This window comes from Periophthalmus magnuspinnatus, chromosome 4 (genome assembly GCF_009829125.3).
Source record: "Periophthalmus magnuspinnatus isolate fPerMag1 chromosome 4, fPerMag1.2.pri, whole genome shotgun sequence".
Classification (NCBI taxonomy): Eukaryota; Metazoa; Chordata; class Actinopteri; order Gobiiformes; family Gobiidae; genus Periophthalmus; species Periophthalmus magnuspinnatus.
In genome coordinates, this window is record NC_047129.1 from 32,664,671 (window position 1) to 32,682,603 (window position 17,933).

Below are 17,933 nucleotides of genomic sequence, written 5' to 3' on the forward strand. Positions count from 1 at the left end.
CTGGTCTGGGCTCCTCTTATCCACGGCAGGTGGCGTTGATTGCGCTGATGAGCTGCAGGTGCGCGTGGGAGGAGCCAGAGTTCAGCCCGACTCTGGCAGGTGAGAAGGAGAGAGCAGGGTAGGAGGCAAAACATGGCACAGAAACTGCGGATCGTGAAATATTTATAAGTTAAGAGTGTAATATAATATAATGTAGTAACACTATAGGTTTGGTAATCTGGGGCCATCAGGTGATACCCACAAGGGAAACACCTGATGGTAAATACCCGTCTGGTATTGTTCGTGTGAGCAGGTTTGATGCTCCAGAATCCAATTTGTGACGTCCCGTGAAAAGCTGTAAAAATCAGTCATGTTCTTTAGATTGAAGTCCATTCCATTCCTTGATGCTTTATAGGAAAAGGCTGATTGAGAGAGGGCAGACTTTCTTTTAGGAACAGTCGCCTCTAGACACAGACCTTAACACTTGTAAGCTGAGAGCGAGGCTGGATGTAGGTCTTAAGAGGAGGTGGAGGCGTCATGGAAAACTTTATGGACCAGACGGATATCAGAGTACCTCATCAAGTTGTCCAAACTTAGTATTTGATATTTTTCCAAAACGTGGCAATGATGGTAACGCCTTGGCTTTTTATCGACGACTGTAGCCACAAGAAAAACATGTCATGGGGTCTGGGAGTCCTCCCCCAGAACATTTTTGAAGTTCGCGTCATTTTCTCCTGGTTTCTGGGGGATTTTAATGAGTTTACAGAAGTGCAGAGGAGGGAGGACAAAAGCAACAGCTGGACTAAAAAAACTACACTTCAAAGTGTATTTTTAATATTATTCACGTAGAAGTACAGAGTCGTGCTTCAACCAAAACTTTTGCTCAAATAAGAATACTGTTAATTTAATTAAAAAAAATAAAAAGGTAAAAGTATGACGTCAGAAAACAATTCAGTTTAATCAGATTATCCGTGGTCTTGTCTTCCATTTTCTAATAATTGCTCCACAGTGGATTTCCTTCTTACCTGTTGCAGATTGAGTGTTCAGGGCCTGGTCTACAGTTTTGTTTGTGGTTCCTTTGCTCTTTGGTCAGGGCCATAGTGGAGTTTGGAGTCTGACTGTTTGAGGTTGTGGACAGGTGTCTTTTATACTGATAACAAGTTCAAACAGGGGCCATTAATACAGGGAACGAGTGGAGGACAGAGGAGCCTCTTAAAGAAGAACTTACAGGTCTGTGAGAGACACAAATCTTTGTTTGGAGGAGACCAAATACTTATTTTACTGAGGAATTTAACAATGAATTCATTAAAAATCCTACAGTGTGATTTCCTGGATTCTCTCTCATCTTTTTAAATGGCAGAACTTGCACAGTTGTGGCTGAATAAATCCTTTTTTGTCCGACTGTAGGAGGAGGACAGGGCAGATCACAGTCGCTCCTCCCTCTGCTCTTATCAGGAAATAGACTGAACCAGGAAACACTCGCTCTGCATTTGCTCAAGGGCACCACAACAGCTCCAAACCCTCAACAGGTCAGTGTTTATAGACCCTTTAGTACTACTACTACTACTACTACAACTACTATTACTACTGCTACTACTACGAGGGCGACAGTAGCTCAGTTGGTAGAGTGTTTGTCCACTGATCTGAAGGTTGGTGGTTCAAATCCTCTCGACATAAACATCATTGGTTGAGTGGTCAGATCCACTGATCCATAGGTTGGTGGTGCGATTCTAGCTCACAAAGACGAATGCTGTTGTTGTGTCCTTGGGCAAGACACTTCACCCACCTCGCCCTCAGTGTCTGCGTACACTGGTGTGTGAATGTGTGTGTGAATGGGTGAGTGAATGTGTGTGTGAATGTGTGTGTGAATGTGTGTGGGGGTGTGTGTGTGAATGTGCGTGTGAATGTGTGTGTGAATGTGTGAGCACCTTGAAGGTGGAAAAGCTATAGAAAAATGTGACCATTTACTACTACTACTACTACTACTACTACTACTACTACTACTACTACTACTACTACTACTACTACTACTACTACTACTACTGCTCCTCCTCTGTGACTGTGAGTCCTGTCCCTGGTCCCTCTGCTCTTCTCTAATAATAATAATTTAATTCAACTAAAGTTAAATTCATTCTGTTGTTTAAAACTTATTTGGTTTAATTCAACATCAGTTTTGCTCAGTCTCTGTGTCTCTGTGTGTGTCAGATGCCCTCCCTGTGTGTGTCAGATGCCCTCCCCGTGTGTCAGATGCCCTCCCTGTGTGTGTCAGATGCCCTCCCCGTGTGTCAGATGCCCTCCCTGTGTGTGTCAGATGCCCTCCCCGTGTGTCAGATGCCCTCCCTGTGTGTGTCAGATGCCCTCCCTGTGTGTGTCAGATGCCCTCCCTGTGTGTCAGATGCCCTCCCCGTGTGTCAGATGCCCTCCCTGTGTGTCAGATGCCCTCCCTGTGTGTCAGATGCCCTCCCTGTGTGTCAGATGCCCTCCCCGTGTGTCAGATGCCCTCCCTGTGAAGTACATGTGATTGTTGAAGTACTTGCTCTTTTCTTATCAGGTGTTTCTGCCTCTGGGAGAGTTTAAAATGTGAACTTTGAACAGAATCCTCCCATTAAAACATAAAACACAAATCTAATGTCAGTGTCACAAAGATCATGATCAGATATTCCCACAATAAAAATGTATCGGATGAATCTGACAAACTCAAATGAATGAGGGACCTGGAGTTAAAAAATGCAAATAAAAGCATTGAGTGAAATCTTTATACAACATTAAGAAATAGAGCAGTGAAAACCTCACGAAAAACTAAAGACAATTTTATTTTACAATAATTGAGAATGTAACATGTAAAGAGACAGTCCCACATACGAACTGTTCAAGAAACATGTAAAGAAATGGATAATAACTCATCAAACCTGTGACCTGTTTGTGCTGCTGATCCCGTTAGATCTGAGTGTTTCCTTTGACACTGTGGATCATGGGATTCTCTTACAGAGACTAGAGGACTGGGAGGGCATCTGTGGTACGGCACTAAACTGGTTCAAGTCCTATTTAGAAAACAGGGAGTACTTTGTTGAAATTGGAAAATGTATGTCAGATAAAATGTCCCTGACCTGTGGGGTGCCCCAGGGGTCAATCCTGGGACCCCTGTTGTTCAATCTCTACATGCTGCTGTTAGGACAGTTAATACGCAGCAATAATGTGTCTTACCACAACTCTGCAGACGAGTCAGATCTATGTCTCACTGCAGCAGGTGAATCTGGACCAGTGGATTCACTGCATCAACAGATCAGTGTGTGGAGGAAAAACAAGTTTCTTCTGCTAAACTCAGACAAGACTGAAGTTATCATCTTTGTCCCACAGAAACATAGAGAAAATGTCAGCGTCACCTCCAGTCTCTCTCTCTAAAACCTTCAGATCAGGCTAGAAATCTAGAGGGAATAATGGACTCAAACTTGAACTTTAACAGCCACATCAAATCAATAACATCTGCAGCTTTTTACCGCCTAAAAAACATTATAAAAGTCAAAGGTTTACTGTCAAAACCAGACTTAGAGAGACTTATCCTGCATTTGTCTCCAGTAGATTAGACGACTGTAACGTTCTGCTCACTGGCCTCTCCAAACGAGCCTTAACACAGAACAGAACATCCAGAACATCCAGAACACTGCTGCTCGGGTCAGGACTAGAACCAGGAAGTATGAGCACATAAGTCCTGTGCTCAGGTCTCTGGCTCCTGTAGCTCAAAGAATAGACTTTAAAGCAGCTCTGCTTGTGTATAAGTCTCTCCATGTCCTAGGTCCAAAGTTCATCTCCGACATGTTAGTGCCATATGAACCATCTCACACTCTGAGGACTTCAGGGACCGTCCTCCTGCTGGTCCAGAGTCAGGACTAAACATGGAGAATCAGCGTTTCAGTTTTATGCAACTAAAACCTGGAACAGTCTGAAGATGTGAGACAGACCTCGACTTTGACAATGTTTAAATCCAGACTCAAAACGGTTCAGTTTATCTGTGCAGACGACTGAAAGGTTTTTATTCTGCCTCTTTTCTTTTAATGTTAATTTTATGATGACAAAAGAAACATGGACTGATGGACTTTTATTAGACAAAGTGAAGTGACAGGAAAGTATTTGAGAAGTGAAAGGAGAGTTTTGTAAAGTAATGGGAAAGTTCTTAAACTGAGCAAGACAGTGTTTAAAGAGAGAGAGAGAAAGAGTTTAAAGGGGCAAACGAGTGGGTGAGAGAGCTGCAGATTAGGTGATTATTTATGTTTTCATTTGTGTGATTTTAATGTCTTTCTTATTCTGTAAAACACTTTGAATTACCTTGTGTATGAATTGTGCTGTACAAATAAACTTGCCTTGCCTTCTTCTGAGTGTGTGTCAGATGCCCTCCCCGTGTGTCAGATGCCCTCCCTGTGTGTCAGATGCCCTCCCTGTGTGTGTCAGATGCCCTCCCCGTGTGTCAGATGCCCTCCCTGTGTGTGTCAGATGCCCTCCCCGTGTGTCAGATGCCCTCCCTGTGTGTGTCAGATGCCCTCCCCGTGTGTCAGATGCCCTCCCCGTGTGTGTCAGATGCCCTCCCCGTGTGTCAGATGCCCTCCCCGTGTGTGTCAGATGCCCTCCCTGTGTGTCAGATGCCCTCCCCGTGTGTCAGATGCCCTCCCCGTGTGTCAGATGCCCTCCCTGTGTGTCAGATGCCCTCCCTGTGTCTTATTCTGTGTCAAATCTGTTCATCCTGTAGTTTAGACGTCCTCTGTGTCCTGCAGTATCACAGCAGCCTCCAGGGGGCGCCTAAGCCTCTCTCTGCTCTGTTTCCTCTGGAGCGTCTTCTATTTGATGTAAAAACTCTGTGTCATTTCAGAGCTAGCTGGTTAGCATAGCTAGCTTCATGCAGGGTCGTCATGGATACAGAAAAACAAACTGCTCAAATGACACAATCCAATAGTCCTTAACCTCTGACCTTTGACCTGCACAAGCTGCACTTCTGAGTTGATCCAAAAACTTCAAACATTTCAAATCTGCTCAGTGTGTGAGCCAGTCAGCTACAAGAGCACTTAGTTACATTTACTTGAGTAACTTTTCCAGCAGCACTTTTACTCGTACTCGAGTCATATTTGTATTGAAGTAAAAGTACTCTTACTTGAGTAAAAGCTTCCTCTTCCCTCTGTGATTCTACGAGTGACTTGAGTTTTATGGAACAATCTGAAATGATTTGAACATGTGTTTCCTGCAGCTCAGATCTGATGGAGTTTGGATCATTTTTTGTGTCTGTTCTTTGAAAATACCACATTTTGTTCATTATTTAATGTTTTGTTCTTCAAATTCTGAATCAGATGTTACGCCCGACAGTTACTCTTTCAGTTACTCTTACTTCAGTAGTACTTTTCACAAATACTTTTTTACTTGAGACACACGGACAGGATAAAAAGTGACCTTTTCTCCAGAGTTCTAGTTCGAATAGTCACAACAGTGTAATATTCAGGACACTGCCGTGTTTTTGAGCTGAAATGACATTCTATTGTCTAAAAGAAATATTGTTTTTATTGTCGTCATGGTAACCGTGTTGGACATTAGTCACCACCAAACAGTCTATGGTCACAGCACTAACATATTCTTCTAGTCCAGTCTCACCACATCCTCCTGAAGCCTGACAAAATAAAAGCTCTTCACCTCTTTCCTGTCACAATAAGAGTTTTCACTTTGAAAAGACTTTAGTTTGATAGTAACTATTGTTGGTTTGTTTCAGACATGTCCTCCACCAGTGAAAGGAGCTCTGAGGAGACGTTCCTATGCTCCATCTGTCTGGAGGTGTTCTCTGAGCCAGTGTCCACTCCATGTGGACACAACTTCTGCCGACGCTGCATCTCTCAGGTCTGGGACACTGATGGGCCCTGCACATGTCCTCTGTGTAAAGAGGTGTTCCACAGCAGACCACAGCTCAAGGTCAACACGCTCCTGAAGGAGGTGGTCTCAGGGTGTAACCTGGAGAAGAACAAGAGCAGATCTATGGAGGACATGCCCGTCTTTAAAGAGGTCCAGTGTGACGTGTGCTCTGAGCCCAAGCTGAAGGCCCTCAAGTCCTGCCTGGTGTGTCTGTCCTCCTTCTGTGAGAGCCACCTCCAGCCTCATCTCACAGTCTCTGGGCTGAAAAGACACCAGCTGATGGAGCCTGTGGAGAACCTGGAAGACAGGATGTGTCCCACACACCAGCGCCCCCTGGAGCTCTTCTGTGCCACTGATGAGAAGAGCGTGTGCATGATGTGCTCCGTTCTTGAGCACAAGAACCATGAGTTTTCATCTCTGGAGGAGGCGTGTGAGCGCAGGAGGTCCTCTCTGCTGCAGACTCAGGCTCAGAGCCAGCACATGGTGGAGCAGAGGAGGCAGAAGATCCAGGAGATCCAGAGCCTCCTGGAGCTGAGTGAGACAGAGGCCCTCAGAGAGAGGGCTGTGGGGCTGCAGGCCTTCACTGCTCTCATGCAGTCTGTTCAGAGGCGTATGGACCTCTTCTTAGAGGAGCTCCAGGAGAAGCAGAGCCGGAGCCACAGACGAGCCCAGGATCTGGTGCGGCGGCTGGAGCAGGAGATCTGTGATCTGGAGCAGAGCGGCGCTGAGGCCGAACGTCTCTCACGCTCTCATGACCCCCTCCACTTTCTACAGCGCTGCCCTGCACTCACGCCCCCTGCTGGGCTTAAGGAGTGGAGCAGCGTGAGCTTTGAGCCGGAGACGTGTGAGGGCAGTGTGACCCGGGCTCTGTCTGAGCTGGAGAACAGTCTCTCTCAGGAGTTTAAAGAACTGGCCTCAGAGTTTAACAAAGCCGAGCTGAGGAGAGTGCAGCAGTGTGCGGTGGAGGTGACTCTGGATCCAGACACGGCTCATCCTCGACTCGCTCTGTCTGAAGATCTTAAACAGGTTCATCACACTGGTGTGTGGAAGCAGCTCCCAGACTCTCCTCTGAGGTTTGATAAATATGCAATTGTTTTAGGAAAACAGAGTTTTTCTTCAGGCAGGTTTTACTTTGAGGTTCAGGTCAAAGGGAAAACAAAGTGGGATTTAGGAGTGGCCCAAGAGTCCATCAACAGGAAGGGAAAGATCAATGTAACACCTGAACATGGACAGTGGTGCATCGCCTTAATAAACAAAGATCAGTACATTGGTTGTTCTTCTCCTCTTGTCCGTCTGTCTCCTCAGAGAGCTCCTCAGAAGGTGGGGGTGTTTGTGGACTATGGAAAGGGTCTGGTCTCCTTTTATGATGCACATTCTGCAGATCTCCTCTTCTCCTTCACAAACTGCTGCTTCAGGGAGAAACTGTTTCCATATTTCAATCCCGGTTTAAATGAAGGAGGATCAAACTCTACTCCTCTGGTCCTCACTGCAGTGGAGACTTTGAGCAGTGACAAAGTACTAAAGTAAAAGTACTGCACTTAAAGAGGAGTATTACACTTCTATGGAGTATTAACTGTTAACCAGTGGAGGAAGAAGTACTCAGTTTAGTTACTTAAGTAAAAGTATTAAAGTACCTGTTTATAAATGTACTTAAAGAGTAAAAAGTTATTTCAAAAGTATTTCTTGCAGATTTTGATCTAATAAATCTCCAAATGTCGTGATTTTGATTTTGTCCAACAAAACAATAAATAAATGTTTTTTTCTCATGTTTTATTTGTATATTTTGTGTTAAAGTGGAAGAACAAAGTAACTTCATAAGACAAAACCTGCAAGAAATACTTTTACTTTTTACTCTCTAAGTACATTTTTAAACAAGTACTTTAATACTTTTACTTCAGTAACAAAACTGAGTACTTCTGTCACCAGTGTGTGGACTTGTGGGCGGAGCCTCGTACACGGGTGATGTAGACTTGTGGGCGGAGCCTCGTACAGGCTCGTACTGCTCACTGTGGGAGAGATCTCTAGATTACTCAAACATGGACGACATGTACAACCTCTTCAGGAACAACGTGAAAACATGATGATTTTACACAAAACCTCCTCTTTAAGTATCATTTTGAGGTATCTGTACTTTATGTACATTTTACTGTGTGTACTTTTTACTGTGTGTACTTTTTACTGTATTTACTTTTTACTGTATATTTTGAAGTGAACTGAAAAGTACCAAGTTCCTTAAACTTTGGAACCTGAGAAATTTTAAGGACAATAAGAAAAAGTTCATCTGAATCTCTACAGTGATGTAAATAAACACTTATATGACAACTCTGTGTGTCAGATGCCCTCCCGTCCTCCCGTCTCTGTGTCAGATGCCCTCCCGTCCTCCCGTCTCTGTGTCAGATGCCCTCCCGTCCTCCCGTCTCTGAGTCAGATGCCCTCCCGTCTCTGTGTCAGATGCCCTCCCGTCCTCCCGTCTCTGTGTCAGATGCCCTCCCGTCCTCCCGTCTCTGTGTCAGATGCCCTCCCGTCCTCCTGTCTCTGTGTCAGATGCCCTCCCATAAACTGCACTAAACGACCTCCTCCTCTCTGCTGACTCTGGTTCACTCTCCATCCTCCTCCTGTTAGATCTCAGTGGAGCATTTGACACCATTTCACACTCCATCCTCCTTGACAGACTTTCCTCCATTGGTGTCTCTGGTACTCCCCTCTCCTGGTTCCACTCCTACCTCTCAGATCGCTCTCAGTTTATTCACCTCAAGTCATTCACCTCACACCCCTTCCCTGTCACGTCAGGTGTTCCTCAGGGTTCTGTCCTCGGTCCTCTGCTCTTTCTAATCTATCTTCTCCCCCTTGGTTCCATCTTTAGAAAACACCACATTCACTTTCACTGTTACGCGGATGACACCCAGCTCTACATTTCCAGGAAACCTAAGTCTACACTTCCACCCTCCTCCCTGACAGACTGCCTCACAGAAATACAAACCTGGTTCACCTCAAACTTAAGGGCAATAAAACAGAACTCCTACTCATCGGCACCAAATCCACCCTAAGCAAAATAAATCCTTTTTCCATATCCATTGATGGCTCCTCTATCTCCCCCTCCCCTCAGGTAAAGAGTCTGGGTCATCCTCGACAGCACACTTTCCTTCACCTCCCATATCAACAACATCACCCGGTCCGCCTATTTCCACCTCAGAAACATCCACCGCCTCCGTCCCTCACTCACCCCACACACCACCGCCATCCTCATCCATAGCCTGGTCACTTCTCGTATTGATTATTGCAATTCTCTTCTGTTTGGACTCCCACAGAAATCACTCCATAAACTCCAACTGGTCCAAAACTCAGCTGCCCGCATTATCACACACACACACCCTCCCATCACATCATCACACCTGCACCAGCTCCACCGGCTCCATCACACACCACATACACTACAAAATCATACTCCTCACATACAAAGCTCTCCACAACCTGGCCCCTCCTGTCTGACCTCATTCACATCTCCACACCCGCCCGCTCCCTCCGCTCCTCCTCTTCCCTGCACCTCACTGTCCCTCCTGCCCATCTCGTCACTATGGGGAGCAGAGCCTTCAGCTGCTCTGCTCCCCAGCTCTGGAACTCCCTCCCCCATGACCTCCGCAACACACACTCACTCCCACACTTCAAATCTAAACTCAAAACTCACCTGTTTAGAAAAGCCTTCTCACCCTGACCACTCTGACCATAACTGCTCTGTCTTTAAATCTATACTTGCTTTAATCTATATTTGTTTTTAAATGTATTTTTAATCATTTTACATTGTTCTATTTGTATTGTGTATGTGTGTATATGTGTACGGCGACCTTGAGAGCCTTGAAAGGCGCCTAACAAATAAAATGTATTATTATTATTATTATTATTAAACACTGTGTTTTTGGTGATTTCAGTGTCTTTACACTCAGTCTTGTTTCACTCTGACTCTACTGAAATATATTGAATAAAACATTATAATGATGTTTAAATGTCGTCCAAACATGGAAATATGGAACCTATTTATAAGATTAAAAATGTAATGATTCATATCCAGAACATTTTGAAACTGTAAACAACAATAATTATGGTGATATAGTCGTGAATAATGATAATTGTGACACCAAATTTGACTCTGGTCCCATGTCTACACGTTTCCTGCCTTTGTTTCTAGTTTAGTTTAGTAGATAAGACGCTCACAAACTGTGGAGCTGTTGTCAAACTAATTAAATCCCGTGTTAGTCCAGTGTTTCTGATCCTCCCGCGTAAAACTTGATTAATTCATCAACGACTCCAAACAAAAGAGAACCTAAACCCTAAACCACCTCCTCTCCTCTCTCCTCCTCCGTCCACTTTCAGCATGGACTCCACCACCTCCGGACCCAAGCCGAGGAAGGAGAGAAGCCACCGGGCCCAAAACAGCACCTCCAAGTCAGCCAGGGTCCAGAAGAGGAGAGAGGGAGCGCGAGGGAGAGAAGAGGAGGAGAAGAGGGAGGAGAAGGAGGAGGTGAAGAGGGCTACAGTGGTGGACATGGACAGTGTGAGGAGAGAGGAGGAGCAGGAGAACGCTGGAGATTTGGAGATCACGACCGGACAAGACGACGGTGAGTTACTTTGACTTTGAATGGACTTAAAGGTGCATTATGTAACCTGCTTCTCTCCATGGAGATGTTTAAGCTTTGCCTGGAATGTTCCACAGTATGACATTAAACGTACCACTACCAGGCCGAGTTACAGGTCAGATCTGTGGAGACTAGATTCAACCCCGCTCACAGTGACAATTGATGTTTTTCCAAGATATTTTTAGCTGAAAAACCTGCAACTGAATAAACGCAAGATAAACCAATTTAATGCCTCACTGTGGAGCATTCCAAACAAACCTATAACATCTCCATGGAGACAACCAGGTGACACATTCCCCACCAGAAAAGTTACACATTGCACCTTCAAAGCGAGTAATGGCTGTAACATTCGCTCGTACTGGGTTAAAAACAGCAAGACTGGATTTAGTTTTGGATTTGGCAACGGAAACTGAGGAGTTTATTCAGCCGTAAACATAAACAAAATCAATATTTGGTTTGTGTCATGTTTATTTTTAAATAAATCCAATGCTGCTACGACTACTACGACTACTACTACTACTAGTACTACTACTACTACTACTACTACTACTGCTGATACACTGGGACTGCAGGATAGAACTGGAGACTAAACCAATAACGGACAGAGACCAAAGGAGCTGGACTGGAAAATATCAAAAAAGTCAAGCCTGAACCTGTTATTTAATGTGATTTAGAAATGAGAATGTATTAAAAGTAGCCAGAAAAAGAGAAAAAAAACTTAAAAAACCTTTAAGTGGGACTGCAAGATGGAGGTTTATTTTGTATTTGATTTAAATTTGGCAGACAGCACTTGTAATAGTCTGCTGACACCTGCTGGCAACACTGAAATCAACGTTAAAATGCTAAAAATGTACAACATCATGAAGTGAGAATATTCATGGGTCATAGAGTGAAGGCAAAATAGAGACTCAATTCAACAGTTATACATGAAGTTTGTGTTGATGTGTAAATGTGCAAATCCTCATGTCATTTATACCCTGAGTTACAACAAAATATATAGAGATAATAGAATTAATTTGGGAAAAATACAACTTTTTTTTACACTTTTTTACACGAGGGTAAACTGTAAACACTCAACCTGCTGCACCACCTTTGCATTTCAGTTTAAAGGTCCGATGTTACACAAAATTGGCTTTTCTTACCTTCTAAAACATATGTGTCAAACTCAAGGCCCATGGGCCAAATGTAGCACGCCATGCCATTTTATGTGGCCCACAACAAAGTCAATTAAAAGGTCTGACTGTCTTAAAATATCAGTTTATCAGGAGATAGCAAGTTATACAGCCATATTTTTTACATCTATGGAAATACAGATGCAATATTTGTAAACTGAATAAGTAATAAATACAGAAAGTTTATGAACAAGTTAAAAAAGTAGTTACATTTATTTTACAGTAGATCTGGCCCTTTGAGAGCAGCCATTTTCTTGATATGGCCCTGGGTGAAAATGTGCTGTAAAAAACTGTACCTGTTTGAGTAACTCTTTATTATTCGTCTGTTACATCTCCAAAGCTCAAAACGCTCTGTTCCACCTTGTGATGTCATCAAGTGGTAGTTTCCACGTTAACGGCTCCTTTTACATTTTAGTTCAGTAGAAGATCGGCAATTCCAGGACTGAAATGATCCAAATGATTGTAGAAATGAACGCGTGTGGGGTTTAAAAACACAGCGGAGCACTTCCTGTATCGCCACATGATGACATCACAAGGTGGAACAGAGTGTTTTCTGTCTGATAGAAGCCTAAATATGCAGCGTTTGTGTGTTAAACATGTGTGAATGAAACAAAAAACACAAGGTCCAGGTCTGTTTGTGATGAGGAAATGAGATCAGAGTGTTTTTTTGTTGACGGTGCAGGTCTGAAGAGGAGGAGTCTGGGGGCGCTGGAGTGGGCGCTCATGGTTTTTGTCCTATCTTTGGTGCTGCTGTTCCTGCCTGTGTCCATCTGGTTCTGTGTCAGAGTGAGTCCAGACGCAGTAGAGGATGATTTCGTTGGCAGGATAAACTTTGACTCTCTGTGTTTGATGGACAGGTGGTGCGGGAGCATGAGCGTGCGGTCGTCTTCAGGCTCGGACATCTCCTGAGGGGGAAACCCAGAGGACCAGGTGGGCGTGTCCAGAGACGTGTCACCTTATCATGTGACTTTTAGAGCACAGGAAGTTTGTCAGGATTTTTCAAGGCCAAACTGAAGCTAGATTGATCTGGAATACACCGCACTTACACACAAATACTTTACCAAGATGTGAGTCTGGACATCAAATCCAACTGAATCTCCCCAAGTTCAGACGGGCATGATTGACAGGTGGATTAGCCAATCAGGGTCTCGCAAGGTCCGTCTGTATCAGAACAAAATGGCTGCTTACGAGGAGACAAGAAAAGGGAAAAAATAGCACAGGGGACTAAAAACATGGCGGCTTTTCTGTAGAATCAGTGACCAAAATGTCACTTTGTTCAAAATGGTGAGTGACCAATGATCTCCTTTGTTTCACACGTGTCACTGAAATAAACAAATCCGATTGGACCATCACGTTTGGTTCTGGTTCCAGATGCTACAGAGAGAATTGGTGACTGGTCATTTTCCAGATAGGGGTTCAAATTCACTCAATTCTCCTCAAACTGGCTAATTTATAAAAATGAATATAATGACAAGTCCCATTTTATTAATACTTGCTCATAAGGTGCTAAGCGTTAGAATCAGTGGGTACGATGCTACATGTTCATTTAGCCACTACATTTTTTTATTCTGAAATCTAAACTGGCTGCTGTGATTGGCTAAAACTCCACTGAGAGTCCCTCCTCTTCCTGAATCATATCGATGAGCCCTTCCAGAAGAACATGAAGAACTCAGCAGCGGTGGAAGAAGTACGTCATTTTGTTAGTACAGATACTAGAAATGAAAAAATACTCAAGTAAAAGTAAAAGAATCTAATGAAAAAAAACACCTAAGTAAAAAGGATTTAAGTACCTGTTTAAAAATGTACTTGAAGAGTAAAAAGTAAAAGTATTTGGGGCACATTTTGAGTCTTATAACGCTTCAAATTAAGTGATTTTGATAAAGATTTGTGCTGGATTTTGTTCAACAGAAACAACTGAACTGATCATATTTTTCTATGTTTTTTTTGCTCAAATTATGAACGTGTTAAAAATAAACCCTCAGCCTTTTCACCAGGTCTCAGACAGTCATAAAAAATACTTTTCGGTCCAGTTCAAAATGCAGTGAAGTAGAAAGTACAGATACCTAAAATGTATACTTAAGAACAGTACATTTACTACTTCCACCACTGGAACTCAGAAGTGCTTATTCTGTCATTTTTATAGACCTTTACGTTTTGTCCAGTTGACAGATTTGACTTTTGGCTTTTACTCTGGATCAGACCTGGACGACTGAGCGATCACACAGACATCAGACCTCTACTTTGTACTTGTACTTTACAAACAGTACTCTCTTAACTAAGTACATTTCCTGGCTCCTACCCACTTTGTATATTTGCTCCCAGGTCTCTTGTTCTTTCTGCCGTTCCTGGATGTGTGTCATATCGTGGACGTCCGACTGAAGACTCTTAAGATTCCTCTGCACACGGTAAGAAATTTGAACTGACAGAAAAACAGGAAAAAAGACAAAAGTACGTGTGTCTTTTAAATCTAGGCTCAAAACTAAACTGTCACGATAACACATTCTGAGGCAGATGATCATTTCTATGACTCGACCCAAGAACTCACTGTGTTACAACAAAAATCTGCACTTTAACTACTTTCATTTTGCCTGTGTAGTGGGGTTGTCTGCTTTCCCTTGCTGTCCTTGAAAACACTACTGTGGGCTCCACCCTTGACCCCGCCCTCCTAGTTAGGGACTATTTAAGCCAGTGGTCCCCAACCACCGGGCCGTCCAAGAAATAATTAATTATTTCTGTTGTATTTATTATCTGAGTCTGAACAATCGTTTATTTTGAAAAATCTTTTATTTTGAAAAATGACCGGATTCTCTCGGTTACATTTCCGTCACTTGAGCGCGACAACTTAACCACTTATCGTTCCGACGGCCCGCGCGCGTTACACGTTACAACTTTACAGCAATGTACGTGTATTTCTGCGTCACCCACACAAACAATCTACACATCAAATGAAAGCTACGACATTCATCTTTCTGAATATGTAAACCATTTACACCTCGAATCACCACAGTGCTGACAGGAAAGACGTTTTTACAGAGAAGTCAGGAATGTGGATTTGGACTTCACTTACCATTGAGGCTCTGGTTCTGTCAAACATCAACATATTCACACAAAGTTGGTCTCATTCGTTCCGTAAAGGTCCAGAGAATATAATCCAGTCGAGAAATTATGTCCACAAAGGAAGTTAGAGCCTCCATGTCCAATCTGCTGCAGGAAAGTGAAATCTGTTCCGTCACTTCTCCGCGTAAAAACACGAGGCTGGATATAAAGATCCGCGCGTAAAACTATGCGCGCGTGTTGCGTAATTTTACGCAGCAGTTTTGCGTTTTAAACATGACGAAACAGACAAAACAAAGGAAGTACACGATCGAGGACACTGTGGATGTTTGTACAAGTTAAACTAGAGACATCTGGACCTGGAGCGGTTCGTGGAACCGAGTGAAGATCATGATGGACTCAGGAGCAGAGGACCTGATGTGCTGATGGACTGGATGCTGTTCCTGATCGGTAAGTGTGGTTTATTCTGCTATTGACTTAATTGTGGGTCAAATGTCTATCATGTGTAATCATTAGCATTAGCATTAGCATTAGGGCCCCCCCGGTCCGCGGTAAAATTTTCAAGCGTTGGCCAGTCCGCGGTGATAAAAAGGTTGGGGACCACTGATTTAAGCCACCTGTTCCCAATATGTAGTGATGGGAGAAATGAGATCTTATGAGGTGATGAGATCTCACAGCCAAATGATTCAAAATGTGGTACAGTAATGAGGTCTCATAATACTGCCATCTGCTGTTACTTTGCAGACATTACAACATTTGAGCTGTGTATTAGCCTTAGTTATTTCAACTAACACTTTGGATATTTGTAAAGGCCTGTATATAAAAATAATAAAACATGTCACACAATTCTGTTTCATTGATTTTTATTTAAAAATACAATTTTTTTCAAGGGTTTTTGGACTGAGACTGTTTCTTTTTTTGGAAAGAATGTCTCCAGCTTTTGAGAATATTCTCTCACAAAGAACAGAGGATGCTGGGGAGCAGAGGAAACTTTTGTAAAGATTATACAGGGTTGGGTATAGCACTTTTGATTTGGTCCAGTACATTAATGGATCCTCGCTTCTCGGTATTGGGACTTCAGCAAGATAACGGTCTACTTCAATGGTTGCATCTGCTACAAAGCTCTTTGTTCTTCTACTGTTAACATTTTCGTCAAGCTTATGCCAAATGTCATCTAATTCATTCACACCTTATTATGGCCAGACACTATGAAGTTCCCACATTGTGGAGGATTTCCTTCTTGATGACTGCATCTGTAAATGGATTTGATTTCTCAACACACTAAATAGTACTGAAACAAGCCAGATGCTCATCTCAAAAGTGCCACAGTTCCAGTGAGTTGTAACAACAAAAGATCCCACCAAACGGCGAGAAGCTCAGCCGAAAAAACAGAAAGATAATCACTCACTCGACAGCTATAACTGTACTCAGTATTCATGACATATACTCCAAATCCTGCTGCTTAGAGCCTGGGTCTTTTGACCCATCTGTGAAGACATGAACTATATTCTCTTTGTTTTCAGCAATAAACTCACTCACTTGTCTGCTTGTTATACACTTATCCATTCCTAAGAAATCCAATTGGACTTCAGGTTCAGGCATCCTCCAGAAAGGAAGAGATGGCCAGACTACACCTATGACATTGTTCACCAGAGCTTCCTTTTTAACAATTCCTTTGATAAGATACAGAAAATTGCACTTATCCTCTCTCTTTTCAAACTCCCAATAGTCATTTAACAGACATTTTGCAGCTGAGTCATGCTTAAGCCCTGCCAATCGAGCCCAATACTGAAGACCCAGTTTTTGTCTTCTAATATACAATGGAGACTCCCCAGTCTCAACCAAAAGTGCCAGAATAGGAGTCGTCCTAAAAGCTCCGCTACAGATTCTCAGGGCTCTAGTCTGGGCTTTATTAAGTTTTTGGAGATTTGTTTTGGCTGCCGCCCCATAAACAAAACAGCCATAATCTAAAGTGGATCTAATCATTGCTCTATATATCATGAGCAGTGTGGATCTGTCTGCTCCCCAGTCGCTACCTGTTAGACTCCGGAGTAAATTATTTATCTTTTCACACTCACGCACTGTTTTTTCAATATGCTTATTCCATGTTAATTTTTCATCCATCCACATCCCTAAAAATGTAAACACTTTCACTCTTTCTAACGGACTCCCACACATACTCACAGACCGCACCACTTTTGCCTTCTTCAGCCCAAAGATCATGAAATTACTCTTTGCCACTGATATTTTAAAGCCCCACTTGTTGGCCCATTGCACTATATGATCTAAAGCCTCCTGGGTACAATTCATTAAATATTCTATATTCTTTCCCCGCCTCCAGATGGCACCATCGTCCGCAAACAAGGACCTGCCAAATCTAGGGTCAACTTTCTGAAAAATATCATTTACCATAACATTAAATAGAACTGGACTGATTACAGAACCCTGAGGAGTACCATTCATTATGTCGGCAACTTCAGAAAGATCCCCTTTTATTCTAACTTGAATTGACCTATTGCTTAAAAAGTCTTTAATCCACAGAAACATCCTGCCCCAAACACCCACATTATACAGCTTTATCAGTAAACCCTCTCTCCACATACTATCGTAGGCCTTTTCTATATCCAGAAACACTGATACTACTGCCTCCTTATTTATTATAGCGCGCCTTATGTCCTGATCCAGCACTCCTATAGAATCCATTGTGTTTCTACCTACTCTAAAACCATTTTGATAATTTGCAAAAAAAAACGGCAACTTCTAAAGTACAGACAAGTGTATTTGTTACCATTCTCTCCATCACCTTACACATCACCGACGTTAAAGCTATGGGTCTGTAAGATGAAGGAGAGGAGGGATCCTTACCGGGCTTAACTATTGGTATTACAATGGCATGCTTCCAGCTCTTTGGTAATGTCCCCGTCTCCCAGATGTAATTAAAAAGTACCAAGACCTCCTCCAGTACCTCCTCATCCAAATGCTGTAACAGTGTGTAGGACACTCTATCTTGGCCCGGTGAGGTGTTGGCTCCAGCTTGAATGGCGTCTCGCAGCTCCTTAAATGAGAAGAACTTGTTTATAGAACTCTCTGGGTCTGGCCTACCTGTTAATTTCCATCCTTCTTCCCGCAAGACTTCCTCTTTCAGTTTGAGACTTTCTAAGCTTAAAGAATGTGAATTATGCACACTGTGGAAAGCTTTCACGCGCATATCTGC

General features: G+C 43.1%; 2 protein-coding genes across 2 annotated transcripts; both read left to right on the forward strand.

The window, feature by feature from the left end:
• Window positions 1–1,446: 1,446 nt before the first annotated feature.
• Window positions 1,447–7,420, forward strand: LOC117393999 (E3 ubiquitin-protein ligase TRIM21-like). The gene is made up of 2 exons (XM_033992001.2): window positions 1,447–1,508; window positions 5,726–7,420. The coding sequence occupies exon 2, from the start codon at window positions 5,728–5,730 to the stop codon at window positions 7,387–7,389; it is 1,662 nt and encodes a 553-aa protein (XP_033847892.1). The 5' UTR covers window positions 1,447–1,508; window positions 5,726–5,727; the 3' UTR covers window positions 7,390–7,420.
• A 2,795-nt stretch (window positions 7,421–10,215) lies between these two features.
• Window positions 10,216–12,639, forward strand: LOC129456221 (podocin-like). Its single transcript, XM_055221562.1, has 3 exons — window positions 10,216–10,475; window positions 12,348–12,451; window positions 12,523–12,639. Exons 1-3 carry the CDS (start codon window positions 10,232–10,234, stop codon window positions 12,637–12,639), a joined length of 465 nt encoding a protein of 154 aa, XP_055077537.1. The 5' UTR covers window positions 10,216–10,231.
• The last annotated feature ends 5,294 nt before the right edge of the window (window positions 12,640–17,933 follow it).